Here is a 15198-nt window from a genome sequence, read left to right as displayed (position 1 = left end):
TTAAGGTGGGTATCAAGTGTCTCTGCTTCTTACAGTGTAAATATATCAGCTTTCAATAAGTATTGAATAGCCTATTTCTAAGCTTTCTAAAAGAAACAGTGTAGTATGTCTCATCATTCTTTATTTTTGCATCTTGTGCATTTTCTACAACTTAAACTTTCCCCTAGAAATTCTGTAAAAATGTAAAACAGCACATCAAAAGGGAGGTGAAGCATACATCAGTTTCTTGCCTGTTATGTGTATTCAGGTGACAGAATCAACAAATGTGTTGGCAAATGAGAAAAATCTTTACTTGAAATCACTTTGTTGTGCTGATGCAGTACAACCAACAGTGTTTCATGTTCTAAGAAATGTTTGTGACTTTTTAACTTATCTTCAAAATGCATATAATTTATTTCTAGGTACATTTTTAAAAATCTGACATATGTCCCTTTTCATTATTTATTTATTTATTTATTTATTTATTATTATTTATGTTGTAGCAGTGAGAAACAGAATTGTGTGCTCAATGCTCTACAAAGGCACACCAGGTCTAGTTTCATGCTGGAAGGGGCTAAGAGGAATTCTACACCCCTAAGAAGGCCAGAAAATAATGTGCTGGTTTTATTTTTAATTTCTTCTCATTCAGATTTCATTTTGCAGAGTAAAACAATGTGGAACAGCTGGAAAATTCAGTATCTTAAGCTTGCCTTGAGGACAGGGCATAAATTGACAAGTGTTCTTATAAAAGTACATTTTAGTCTTGATTGCACTTAAAATTTATGGAAGAACAAATGTGGCAGGTTTTTCTGAGTAAATGAAACAAATTACATCACTGTTGTTGCAAACATTTCTTACTGCTTTGGTTTGAATTCCTGATTTTTTTGCATTATTACTGCAAGTCAGCACCAATAGAGTTAACGGATTTTTCCTCAGAAACATTCTGACAATATTTTTTGAATGTGCCTGAAGTTGATAAAAATGAGTAGATGAAGTTATGGTTTAGTTTCCTCGTAATTATCTCGTAAAATTGACTTTGCTAAGAAAGAACAAGCAAGAAATACATATTTGTCTTTATCCTTTCCTACCTACCTTTTTTGTTGTAGTAAATGTTAAGACAGATACATTTCTAGTGGTAATAGTGCTTTCAAATCCTTAATCTAAACTTCTCACTGGTACTAATAGTCTTAATTTCTTATAGAAGTGTCTCTCAGAATACATAATAGCTTTTTCAGAGCTCACATAAAACCTGTTCTGAGAAGTCATCTCTCCTGCAGCAGTGACTGCTGAAGGAGCTGCCCTGGCTTTGCCAGTTGCAGTGGTGGAAACAGATGACTCCTAAAAAATAACAAGCTTCCATCACATTCACATTTTCCTTGTACCTCATCTGACTGGTAGGAGATTAGCCCTTACACTGCATTATTTTTATCCACTATATTCCTTCTCATTTTTGTCATTTTCTGGTCCTGTCATTTCTAGCTAATGACCATGAAAGCCTGTGACAGGAGCAGACCACTTGCTTTCTCCATTTCCTGGTCTTTGCCATCATGGGACTGTGGTCCCCACTGAGCATTTTTCTTTGATTAACAATTCAGAAGGAAGAACTTTGATTTCCATGGGAAAGGAAGAACAGAAATAGAAGAGAAATAAAGCTGTTCTTTTCCCACTTCTCCCCTTTCTTATTCACACCCCAAGGGGAAATTGAATAGAGCAATTTTTAGCTATGTTTTTGGCTATGTTTTCCTTAATTTCTGTTTCACTAAATTTTAAAACTGACTTCCCAGTCATAAAATGGGTGAAATCACTACATGCCCAATCACACTAAAATTGATCTTAATAAGATGGAAACAAATTACTACTGGATATTGGAGGAAGATCAGCTAATTAGTATCTATACACACAGAACACACACACACAAATGTCAAGTAATCACTCCCAATTTCCTTCACAAATTTCATTATAGCAAAGCAACTCTTGGTCCTTGTTTCCAGAGGCATTTTGTAGTCTTGTGTATTAGTGCTCACTTCTCTGGAAGGCAATATATGCCTTTAACCATTACACTTTTGGGAATGTCCCAGTTTGGTTATCTCATATGTGGTGTGTTAGCAAGGTCTGCAAACGTTTCCTGTGAGAAGAAAATCCTAAGGTAACTGTCAGCAGTGGGAATGTGTCACTTCATGGGATTGCATCCTGCGTTTGAAATCTGACCCCGTGTATAAAACCTAGAGTTTGGTATTATATCACATAATGTTGTCCCTTGTCTTGCTCCCTATCTCCTTGTTCCAGGAATTCAAACAAAAGCAGGTCCCCCTCCCTGTATTGCTTGTCTGTATGCAGAAGCACTGGAAACCAATGAATTGCAGCTTCAGTAATGCTCAGATGTGCATGGCTCACATGCATCCCTTTGCATTCCTTTCCCTTCCATGCTGAGCACTGTAGTTTGGTAGGTGCTGAAGGCAGACTGTCCTGTTCTGACATCCCATTACAGGAAAAAAAAAAACAACCCCAAGAAACAAAACAAACCAACCAACCAAACCCCAAATCTGACTCCCCACCAGAAACACTTAGGTGCTTTTCTGTTCTAAGAAGAAAAGAACTGTTTATTATGTGTGGCCAGAGGGGTCAGTGAATACACCCTGCCTTTCTCTCAGTCTGTAGGGAGCAGAGCTCAGAACCTATTCAGGAGTATCAGGGTATGTCTGTTTTAGTTGAGCAGGACTCTCTTCTGCAAGACCTAAGTCCAACCTCTGTGGGAGCAATTCCCTGCTATTCCTTCACAGGGCTCTATCCCACGCCCTGCTCCATAATGCAGGCTGGCCCATGTGCAGCAAACTCTGCAGCAGTGTAGCACTGCTCCTGCAGCAGGTGAGACAGACAGAGCTGCCAGGTAATGCTGCAGGCTGTGCCAAGGACAGCAGGGTCCTCCACCCACAGTCTGGCAGTGCCTGCCTCTTACGGGACCAGGCAAAGTCATCTGGATCGGATCATCCATCTGTGCAGGCTGGATATTCCAGGTCCATGCCTTGACTCCACCATGAAATTGGGTTTGCCTGTGATTAATGCAAAGGTGGCTTGGACAGCACAGTCATCTGGGCAGCCTCCTGTGAACCTGTCAGTCACTTCTCAAGCTGTCCAAGCCTCCCCTTTCCACCTCTCAGCAGTATCTCCATGAAGAAGCCCTTTCACATAGTTCCTATACTACACAGAGTGGTTGATTCCCAGACCAGTTTATGTGTGCTTTACATGCCCCCCTGAAAGTCCAGCAAAAGCTGTGGATGTGACATGCCTGTTCCTACACCTCCCAGAACACATGCTGCCCCTGCTTACCCTTCTTTGGATCACAGTTTTAACTCACATGATGTTTAACAGCTGCAGAAACAAGTGCAACCTGTTTAGCAATGTCTGACCCCAATAAAAAGGTCTGATCGATAGAGAAGGTTATCCAGGACAGATCAATGTAGCCAAGCAGAACCACTCACTACTCACGGTCCTGCTGTCATAGTTTTCCTCTGAGATCACCCTGCCTTGTGACTGAACCGTTCTATTTTGAAGCACATGGGTACAGTTCCCTTTCCAACCGTTTCAATCCCAAAGCCACAGAGGGCTTTCTCACGGATCACAAGACTCCTTAGGAAGTCAGCCTTTCTTTCCCTTAGCTCATACCACTGGTGGATTAACACTTAAAACTTACGAAAGCCTGTTTCTTCTACCTCCACTATCAGTGAGGACCTGGTTTTGGTGGCAGTCATAGAATCACAGAATGATTTGGGCTGGACAGGACCTCTAAAGATCATCTAGTTCCAGCTCCCTGCATTGGCAGGCATACCTTCCACCAAACCAGGCTTCTAAAACCTCCATCCAATCTGACCTTGAGGACTTCTAGGGATGGGAGATCCTAAATTTCTTTGGACAATTTGCTTCAATGTCTCACCACCTTCCCCATTAAAAAAAATTTAAAAAAAAAAATTCTTCCCTATATACAACATAAATCTGTCCTCTTTCAAGTGTCCCTTGTCCAGTCACTACAAGCTTTGGTGACAAGTCTCTATGATCATTAGGAACAAGCTAGGTCTGGATTGCTCATGCTCTTGTCTAGTTTCCAAAAGGCTCTTCCAGAAGTCGAAATTCTAACTTTTTGGCATAATACTGTATCTGTATTCTGTCCAATTCAAGAAATTACCCTGCTAAATGTTCTTTAATATGCTAATAGCTCTCAGGGATGCAGCTTCCCTACTCATCTTGGATGCTCGGAAGGTGTTGACTTTTTTTATTGTTGTATTGTTACTGTTTTCATCCTGCACAGAACAGACCCCTTCAAAAGTTAATTTCTTCACATCCATACCTTAGCTATTCCCAAGCCCCAGAGCATTCCTGGCATTTTGAGTAGGGTGTTCCTCTGGTCCTGCATGCTCTGGTGCAAGCTACTACTGCTGGAGATGACAGGTGGTGTGTACATGCTGACAAGCATTTGACAGGTTGCTGACCAGCAGCTGGAGCTCACTGACATATTACAACACACCTCTCTACTTGTTTCTCTCAGCACCCCTGGAGATTATGGCAGCCACTAAGAATAGCAAGAATTAGGGGAATTGGGAAAAAGAGGATGCATCTCATTTATTTCCATAGCAGCTGGTGCAAGCTCCAACAGAGTGGTGACAGCAATGCTCACAATGAAAGTACAGCCTGCTGCCTTCCTCTGGGTGCTGCTCTGCAGAGTCTCTTCACTTCTGCAGAGTAAGGATCACCAAAATCCCCTTAAGAGGACACTCCAGGATTGTGTCCTCTTAAGAACCATTTTTTTAAAGGTCACAATACCTGTAAATCAATAGCTAGACATGTATCTGCATCTTTAAACATCTACACAATCAGGAAAAAAAACAAGCAAAAAAATGAAAAACCAAACCCCAACCAAATTAAAAGCAAAACAAAACAAAACAGAAAATAAACAAACAAAGAAACAAAACCAAACCAACAAAACAAAAACAGCACACATTTTAATTATGTCTGAAGAAAGCGAGAAATTATTTTAAATCCTTCACTCAGCAGCCATCACTTTGAAGCTATGGAGAGGTACACCCTGCTTAAACACAGCTACTGAGTAGCTGTTGGCATGAACGAAAAACTGTCCTGAAACATGCTCTTGCTGCCTCTTCAGAACTCTGTCCTTCTGGGCTCCCCAGACTAGGTTGGGAGCAGACCCAGTCTGGATGAACAATAGCCACCTGCTCCTGCAGACACACACCTGTGTGTGGCTGTCTAAACATATGAACAATAAAAAATCTGCATGCTTCACAGTTCATCCAACGAGTTGTGTTGGAGGAAGCACATGTTTAACATCTCCAGTGCAAGTGGTTATTCCTGAGATGCCTGTCCTAAGTGACAGTATTTTCCTGAATTAATACAGACATAAGCTTCTCACCCAAGTATGGTCTGACCTTTACTCAGCTCCTTACAACACCTATTAAATATTCACCTAAATGCCATAATGAAATTAATACACAACAATCTGAGATTTCATGTTCTACTGCATGGTTAGTTAAACAAAAAATCAACACAGAGCTCCTCACTGATCCATCTTCTCCATGAGAGCAGAGTATCACAGTACTGGCCTGGCTGAACAGAGAGCTTTGGCTGGAACTCAGGAAAGAAGGGAGTTTATGACCTCTGGAAGAAGTGGTAGGCAACTTAGGAGGACTACAGGGATGTTATGAGTTTATGCAAAGAGAAAAGTGGAAGAAACTGGAACTTAATCTGGCTGCTGCCATAAAATATAATTTAAAATGTTTCTATAAATATATTAGCAGCAAAAAGTTGGCTAAGAAGAATCTGCATAATTTATTGGATGGGTGCGGAGGAAAAATGTACTGATGAAGAAGGTTGAGGTACTCAATGCCTTCTTTGCTTCAGTCTCTAATAGTAAGAACAGTTGTTCTGCAGGCACTTAGACTCCTGAGCTGGACAACAGGGAGAAGAATGTTGCCCCCATAATCCAAGGGGAAATGATCAGTGACCTGCTGTACCATTTTGGCACAGTCTATGGTGCTGAATGGCATCTGCCCAGCTGTACTCAGGGAGCTGGTGGAGGAGCTCACTGAGCCACTTTCTGTCATTTACCCACATCCTGCCTCAGCACAGAGACTCCTGGTCACTGGAGGTCAGTTAGTGCAATGCTTATTTCAAGAAGGGCTGGAAGGAGGATCTGGGAAACTACAACCTGTCAGCCTGACCTCAGTGCTGGGGAAGGTCATGGAGCAGATCATCTTGAGTGCATCGTATGGCATGTGCAGCACAACCAGGGGACTGGGCCCAGCCAACATGGTTTTGTGAAAGGAAGGTCCTGCCATTTAAATGGCATATAGATGTGGCACTTAGAGACAAGATTTACTGATGGGCTTGGCAGTAAAGGGTTAATAACTGGACTCAATGATCTTGTCTTTTCAACATAAACTATTCTGATTCTATGATCCTCTGTCACAATTAAGTTTTCCTGCTTAGAAATATGCCACTGCAATCAGTATCCTGCTGTATTCTTGGCATAGCAGCAGCATATATAAGCATGGAGTTGGTACTGTTAACCTTTAATTAAGATTAAATAATGAAAAAGGAAGCAATTTTACACGATTGAGGGCTTTAGCCCTAACTATTTAATGAATACAGAGAAAACAAAGATGTTCTGCATGACATGATGTCATCTTTAATGTAACCTTTCTGATTAACAAAATTAGCAATTAAATAGTGATCAGATCAGTCTTTATTGGTTCATTATTTATAAGAAACTTCCTGGAAATACAGGTGTTGGATCTTTTAACTTACAGTACCACAAAACAAAGCTAACAGCAGAAAGTGACAGGCCTTATTGCATGATTATGGATGTACGCAGCAGAGCGAGATAACATTCTGACACAAGCCCTTAAAAAAGGGTACTGTAATTTTGTTCAACCAAAATTCATATTTAACAAAAAAATATGTTTTTCTGCAAAAATCTTATGCTGCCCCATGCAACCCCTTTTTACTTAAGTACATCCTGTTTGGGCACTTTTAAGTTTTTCCAACGCCTCAAAATGACTTTGTATTTTTCACTTTCAGTTTTGTCAGATAATTTTTTTAAGACTACCCGCATAACTACAGCAGCTCCTGTTTCTTTATCTTCACCTATTATGAGATCCAGTGTGTCACCAAGTTTCACCTGGAAACAGAAAGAGAAGATTAGTGATTATAAACATTCCCTGGGAAAAACAAATCCCTGCAATCTTCCTTTCTTTCCACTCAATATTCTTATCTCAGAGGAGAGGAGGAAGGCAGCCAATACCAGACCTATTATAGATCCTCCAGCTATGAGCTTCTAGGAAAGCCGTGGCAATACACAATTACATCTCATGACCTTCCTTGCTTCACCCTCTGTGTTATACAACCAGCACCTAACTCTGTGAAAAACATTTCATGTGTCTTTTCTTCCTGAAGTGTGCTTCTCACCAATCTTCTTCTGTCAACACAGCCACAAAACAGCAAAATGCAAAGTTTTCCCTCGTGTCTTTAAAACAGTTTAGTGTTTCAAAGAACAGAGTGCTCAGCAACTGCCTGTGCTCCTCTCTAAGGTCACAGAAGCAGGACACCTCCTATAAACCAGCCTTAACTCCATGGGATCAGGAACCAAAACTTCTCATCACACTGTCCTTTGATGACAGTAGCCACCACCAAGGATCACCCTCACATAAAAAAAGGGTCGGGAGAAGTACATGTGTGGTGACCCTTTTGGCTCTCTCCTAACTGTGGTCCTCTGTGCTCTATTACAGGTACACAACCTTCCCTCAGTACCCCAGTTCCAACCCCTTTCTATCATCAAACTTCCTCTTTTTCTTTAATCATTTGCCTGCTCCACCAATATCTCAGATTTAATCATTCCTACTCCCTCAACCTCACATAGTGATACCATCACTTCCTTCAGCAACTTTAAATGTTCTGTCCTTGCTGCCTTCTCATGACTTTCAGGTTTAGATTTGATTCTCCAACCACACAAGTTTCCCATCTGCCTTAGGGAATAAAGTTTTACCCAGGGAGCCATGGTCACACCATCCCCCCCAGGTGGAAATGGTGTTAGCAATGCTGTGCATTCACCTTTGCAGTGATCTAGAGGGAGAAGATCATGCCTTAGCTATTATCTTGTAACATATTTAAAAAAACAAAACTAAAAAGTCTTACAGTTCTGCTTTTCTTCCATAGTTTTTCTCCATTCAGCCTGAGTTCATTATTGTAGAATGCATCTTCTACTTTACTGAAAAAAAAAAAAAAGTTTTATTGCAGTTACACTGTGCAGCAAACCAAATGCAATTGTTTCTTAGCAGAAACACAACACTACCATTCATGGGCAAGGCACATTTCTACAACTCTAATTTGTGTGTAAAGGACACCTTCACTTAAAGTCAGGACTTGAACTGGAAGTAAAGGAAAGGGCTTTCACAGATATTAAATTAAATAATAGCATATAGTTGCTCTGTGCCAGAAAAGTTGTTTTTAGAGATCTGTCTCCTGCATATCCTATGAATAATGTCCCCTTTTCTGCACCAGACAGTTTAATAATTTGTTAGTGATCAAGTTATACTAATATTCTGTTCTAAAAACATAGTAATATCAGACTTCTGCAGGCTGCATTAGATCAAGCACTGTGATACATTTATAGACTGCACATTTACCTGGTGGACCTGTGAATATATTTACCATCCCCTATTCCTCCATTCATTAAATAGTGCATTATTTAACTTCCTCAATCTCAAATTCTTGTATTATACAGTATAGTGTTTTGCATTTTCTTAATTTTAAATAAATAGTAAGTGATACAAAATGCCTCCTCAGCAGTCTTATAAATACTGCAGACAGGGGAAAGCAAAATTAGGCTGTTTCAAGGGAGGTAGGGTGAAATAAACACAAACATCCATACATCCAAAACATATATTCAGAGAGTCAAAAAAGCTACACCAAAAAACAAACAAACAAAAAAAACCAAAAAAACCCACCCCACAAATACAGAGTTATTCCAGCAATAAAACATTATCAAAAGTCAAATTTTAAATGCATGACATCTTTCTCACTAGCAAGTTGTTTCTTCTGTACTTACTGTCTTGCCATGTCCAGACCAGCTTTCAATATCACATCATATCGAAGAGACTGCACTACTTTTTCAAGATCCTTGTAATCTTTTATTATGTTGGGATCATTTTCAAATTCATCTTCCAAAATACTTTCATCTTCATCCTCTTCTTCCTCCTCTTCTTGTATGCTTTGTCTGCTCCTTTTAGAGCTTTTGCTGCTTTTGTTCCTCAGAGAAAGTACTGAGATATACTCTGGAGAGAGTCTTAGTGCACTGAGTCTGACTGGAGAAAAACTGAAACATCTTCTGTAGTTTACTGTGCTTGCTTGACAGCTACAGAATAAGCTTCTCCTCCAAGTGGGATAAAGTTTATTTGAGGGAAATTTCTCCCACAGTCCGAACCAGACATGTAGTTTTCTGAAAGTGCTGATGGGGAGCCTGAAGCCAGTCATATCATAACCTAAAATAAAACAAATATTCATATATAAAAATGAGCAACTGCTGTGAGGGACTGGAAGGATTTCCCCACATATGATAACAGTTACTAGAAAAAGGTGAGTATCCAGCTCCCCATAAAGCAATGCATCACCTGGAAGCAAAAAGCTTTAGGTGGCTTTATGATCTTTCTCATACACCGGCCTACACTGCAAGGAGCTAAGACACCAGATGAGAAACAAACACAGAAAAGCCCAGCAGAATACTCCGTTTGTAATTCCTTTTCTGGTGTTCAACATTAACTGTCCAAACACATTTGTGGCACTTTGCTCCCTACATCTGAAATACAATGCACAAAATACGCAGAAACGCCGCTATCTGTGTCATAAACAGCACAGGGAGATCTCTATTTATCATGAGTCATTGTCAATACAAGCAAGTTGCTGAACACTGCAAGCATGCAAATCCAGAAAAGCCGAAAGCTGCTTAACCTCAGTTTCTGCCTGGATCACAACACTCCTGCGTGGCAAAACGCTGCACAAGGTCCCCCCCTGTTTCTCCGGGTGGGAACTGGCGCCGGCAGCGCTCGGGAGGAAGAGCAGGGCTGTGTGCCCAGGCGGACACAGAGTGACCGGCAGCAGCAGGCTCCTAGGAAAGCTCCCCGCTGCTGCTGCCCCTCTCCCTGACCTGGGGCAAATAGGCGAAACGCCCCCAAAACAGCCCAGAGGTGTTTCAACGCTCTCAGAAAGTGATTGAGAGTCCGCTAGCTGGGCGCTGTGCTGGCTTCCACCGTGGTCTCACACCCAGGGTACACGTGTTTCCCGATGACATTAGCGACCGGTTTCCCGCACCCAAGCGACCCTGACAAAATATGAAATGAGGCGCTATTTGTGCTGAGAAAAAAGCCCTGGTCAATGAGGGTAATTACCGGCCAAATAAAAATAATCACACCTCCCCTGGCTTTTTTCTTGTATCTAAATATGTGACCTTAAATTATATGACATATAGTTTCAGCTGTAGGACGGTAGAGGAATCGCAGTAGGCACAGGCCTTTCCTCCGTTCGGGGGCAAATTCAAACAGTTATTTGAACGTGCAAACAAATATTATTGCTTCTTTTTAGCGCTCGACCCCAGTTTGTTCGGCGCTGGCAGGAGGGCCGTGAGCCCTGCCCGCCCGGCTGGAGCCCTCGGCCCGGCCCGGCCCGGCCCGGCCCTGACCCGCCGCAGGGGCGCTCGGCGGCGGCGGCGGCACCGGGCGGGCCCCGCCTTCCCTGGCCGCTGCCCCGGGAGGCGGCACGGGCCCGTTCGCCGCCTCCCCGCCGCCGCGACCCGGCCCCGCCACCCGGGAGCCGCGGCCCGGCCCGCCCGAGGCGCGCCCCGGGGCGCGGCGTTACCTGAGAGCCGCGGGCGCCTCGGGCCCGGGCCGCGCTGCCGTCCCCGCGCCGCCGCTCGCCGCCGGAGGCGGAGCCGCAGCCGCCGCAGCCGCGCTCGGCGCCCTCTGCCGGCACCGGGGCTCGGCGGACCCGGGCGGGACGGGCCGGGCTGGGCTCGGCGGACCCGGGCGGGACGGGCCGGGCTGGGCTCGTTCGGCGCCCCGCGCCCGCCGGCCGGGAGCCGCGGCGCCTCTCGCAGAATCGCAGAGGGGACAAGGTTGGAAGGCGCCACAGGAGGAATCTGGTCCAACCTCCCTGCTCAGCAGGGTCATCCCACAGCACGGGCACAGGATTGTGTCCACACAGTTGTTGAGTATCTCCTTCATTGGAGCTCTCTGGACAGCCTGTTCCAGTGCTCGGTTACCCGAGCAGTAAAGCTCTTCCTCATGTTCTGGTGAAACTTCCTGTGCATCATTTTCGGCTAATGGTTGGCACCACCGAGAAAAGCCTGGCTCCATCCTCTTGGCATCACGCCGGTAGATACTCGGGGCTGCCTCTCCCGTTCCGCACCGTGCCCGCCGGTCTGGGAGCGGGCGCTGGAGGGAGTGGGAGAGCAGCAGGGCACAGGCTGCACAGCTATCTGCCCATCCATCCCTCTGCCGGCCGCAGGTTCCGCGGGAGGAGCGCTCTGTGCCCGGGCCAGCCTCTGCCTGCCTCTGCCCAACACTGGTCCGGCCACCCATGGGCTCCCGCCCCACCGAGATATGCTGCTGCTGTTTCCCGTTATAGTTTTCCCGGCTTTCTAGGGAAGTTTTTTTCTGTGTCTTCAGTCCCCTCATGCTCTGACCACATGCCCAAACATGAAAACATGAAAATCTCTCACTGGGGAAATCATTCCAGCAGATAGGCAGGTTTTCCAACCACAGATTGATTTGAAGAGCTTGTCCGTGACAATCTAATCCAAACCCCTCTGTGGCCTACATTTCCCCTTTCTTTCCTACTTCCCTTCACATTACATGTCCCTGTTTTACTCTGCATTTCCATTACTGGTGGTAATTTATAATTCCTTCACTTTGGAGGTCAGAAGCTAGGAGAGGTCCATCCCCTCTTCTGCCTTCTCCCAGGTTTCTCAATACTGTGCACCAGTCTCTTGGTGCTCCCAAATGCTCCAATTTCTCAGCATTTGAGGAATCCTCTGCATCCATACAGAACAGGCATGGAATGCAGCCAGATTGGTAGCATCTTGCCCTGATGTAAGTGGCTGCACAAGGTTCAGGGCATGCAAAAGCTCCTCAGCTTTACAGTTCTGCTTTAAAGTGCTGGCCATCTCACCTGACAGAACAGCCATCCCTTGGAAAAATACTGGCAAATCTGAAAAGTGATATAACTGTGGAAATACTGCTGAACAGCAGCTGTGCAATTAGCATGGGCATTATAAGTTTTTGCTCAATTTTACACCTATAAGATTCATCATAAACTGTTTGAATGGCAGGTTTTATGTCAGGGATATTTGGTAATGGAGCAATCCATGGGCAAAGCTATTCCCCCTCCTTAGAAACTTTACTGGGAAGAAATCTCTGAGCACCTTTGTGTCTTTATGTATTTTGAATGTTCCAGTGCCAAATTCTGTGAGATTTGAATCAATTTCTGTTGAGAATATATCCTCTAACTCTTAGCACTTTCCCCCTATATATCATAAAATATAAAAACATATGTACTGAGGGGGAGAAAAGGTCACTAAGAGTAACTTCCTTCCATTCATAGTGGCAGATAGTGAATGAGAATAGAAAAGAATGTCAAGAGCAGTGTGGATTCTCTGAGCAGAAATGCTACCTTCTCCAAGGAGGAAAAAAACCCACAGCCCAAAATAACCCGACAAAAAACACCTCAAGCCTATCTTTCCATACACCCCATTCACTTCAAATCTTTTGGAATTTGATTTGACTCATGTATGATTAAAGTAATGATCTAACAGTGCCAAGAGTGAAGTTAACTTAGTAAACAAAAGTGTAAGTATTAGTGCCTTTCTATGTTATTCAGGCATTATACATGCCTATTACACCATATTGAACAGCAAGGTAAAGAGTGTGCCTGAAGTCACCCCATCTTTTATATTTTAAAACATGATGATATAGTGGCATCTTGCAGAAGCAGAAATTAATCAGATGCAGAGGAAATGTGACTTGGTTGTCATGAACAGGCATCACTAATCTGATTTATCTCATAATTTCGCAACCCCAAACAGAGACATCACCTCTGCCACACTTGCTCAATTTCCTAGTCCAGCTATGAGGGCAACTGTTCCAGTTGTACTAGTTGGAAGGTACATTGTGTTATTATTACATCTCAGTCATGAAAGCAGATGCTTACCAAGGTTTTTTGGGATTCCCCCCCCCCCCCCCCCCCCCCACCCCCAGGATTCACTCAGCCCTAGACTGTAGGAGAACTTCAACCTCTCCCAGACCTTCTTGCTGTCAGACTTTCTTTGTGCCACAGAGTGGAAGGGCCATGAAAGCTCTTGGACAAGGATTGTACAACAGTTATGTGAGTGCTTGGGAACTCCCAACTGGGGTCAGTATATGCATTTTTTTAATTAAAAAAGCAATGCAAAAATGAAGTTAAGAATTATTAATCCTGCTTTAACTCTATGGAACTGTAATTATAACCAAAATGTTCTGAGGTGGTGAAGACCTCAGTGTATTTTTTCTCTTCTCCCAGTTTACCATTAGATGGCAGCGAAAAGCTCCTCTCAAAGCTGCCACTGGCTCAGGCTTCCTTCCAAAGACGCTCTGCTCAAGCACAGATCAGTCATGCCTATCTCTGAGCAGCATGTTCTTCAAGCTGCTTTCAAGTGATTTTAATTTTTTTTTTTTTTAATATGACACCTCCACAATCTACAGTCAAAATTGTCAGTTTTGGTAAGAAATAGTGATTATTCATTTCTGGCAGATTCATGGTAGTCTAAATTTTATTTTATTTTAATTATTGTGATAAAGATGTGTTCTTCTTCCCATGGTTATTCTCATAGAATTGTTTTTGCTTGTTTGTTTGGTTGCTTTTTTCAGTGGAGTCATCTCTTCTCTAGGAAGGGTAATTCCTCTCTTGTTTGATTTTCATTTTGTGTATTTTAATATACTCCCTATGCCATTCACTCACAAGGAGATTAGTCTTTTAGGTATGGTAGCTAAGAGAGAAAATCCTCAGTAGCTTTTGACCCATATGTTTGAATCTGTAACTGGGAATTCCCTCCCCACAGTCTTAGGGCTCTTGTTACTTTTGTTTTCCTGCAAGGTCAGTCAAGTGACAGTGCTGACACTCATTGCATCTCAAAATAAAGAGCCCCATGCTGCCATTTGAGTGCTGTGAGTAGCTCTGACTGACATTCTGCAATGCACATCTCACCAGATTACTTGTCTCTGCAGATTTAGCTTCAGCACTGTGTTGTTAAGACCACATGCTTTTTAAGTTACACTGCTTATTTCAAGGTGAAAAGGTGAATGTTCTATGCATATTTATGCTGCCTGGCCAAACAGAGTGTTCCCATATGAGCATCACCTTTAAGTTTGTCCATATTCATTTGAATAATGAGCTTCCTGACTGCTAATTCACCTCTTCCAGTGTCACACCTATTGTAACTGCTTAGATGTTCTTTTTCCTTAGTCCATAGCCTAGACACAATTCCTCTAGCTGGTTACTTGCATTCAATCTGTGACCAAATAATCCTATCATCTGTTTTTCTAAAACCCCTCTCTGAAATATAACCTTTCATACAGCAGAAGCTCTCTTTCTAGCCCTTCTAGTGCTGCCTTTTCAGTTGACATGCTGCTCTAAATTTCTATTTCTCATACATTTGCTTGTATTATCTACTGTGCTATCTTTTACTATAAAACATTATGTTTATTCTCTTTAGGACACCTTTAATGTGTTCAGCTCCTATCCCAGTACACTGAGACTTCTGTTTCTCTTTATTTACCAACTCTTTGTGTTGCCATTTCATCTCTTGTGGTAACAACTGATTTATGAACTTCTGTTCATTTTTTCCTGCAGCCACATTGGTACCCTGCACAGAGAATCCCTTTCCAGAAGTGAGCAAGGTTTCACAAAGCACCTTTACTTATGTTTACTTATTCTTTGAAAACTCATCTTAGGTATTAAAGATGGGCAATTAGGGGAGTAGAGGAGGGTGGATGAGTTTCAGGTATTGTTTTGTATTTCTTTAAGTGATGGAGATACAGCCACTTGTTAATGTAGCATTCTCTCTTTTCCCCCACCCTTTTCACTACCTGACTAATTTAGGTTTTGTCTTTTAAAGTAGGAGGCCACATT

The 15198-nt window shown here is 43.0% G+C and overlaps 1 protein-coding gene across 2 annotated transcripts; it reads right to left on the bottom strand.

Moving 5' to 3' along the window:
* Positions 1-6657: 6657 nt before the first annotated feature.
* On the bottom strand, positions 6658-11039 carry MTRES1 (mitochondrial transcription rescue factor 1). 2 transcript variants are annotated; one of them, XM_079332139.1, is made up of 4 exons: positions 10894-11039; positions 9092-9524; positions 8179-8251; positions 6658-7165 (listed from the first exon to the last, which is right to left on the bottom strand). In XM_079332139.1, exons 2-4 carry the CDS (start codon positions 9514-9516, stop codon positions 6989-6991), a joined length of 675 nt encoding a protein of 224 aa, XP_079188265.1. In that variant the 5' UTR covers positions 9517-9524; positions 10894-11039; the 3' UTR covers positions 6658-6988. The 2 variants fall into 2 exon arrangements, with proteins under 2 accessions (XP_079188265.1, XP_079188264.1); XM_079332138.1 differs by lacking the exon at positions 10894-11039 and adding an exon at positions 9991-10111.
* Positions 11040-15198: the final 4159 nt, after the last annotated feature.

Source organism: Erithacus rubecula (assembly GCF_903797595.1).
Source record: "Erithacus rubecula genome assembly, chromosome: 2".
Classification (NCBI taxonomy): Eukaryota; Metazoa; Chordata; class Aves; order Passeriformes; family Muscicapidae; genus Erithacus; species Erithacus rubecula.
This window is presented reverse-complemented; position numbering and strand designations above follow the sequence as displayed.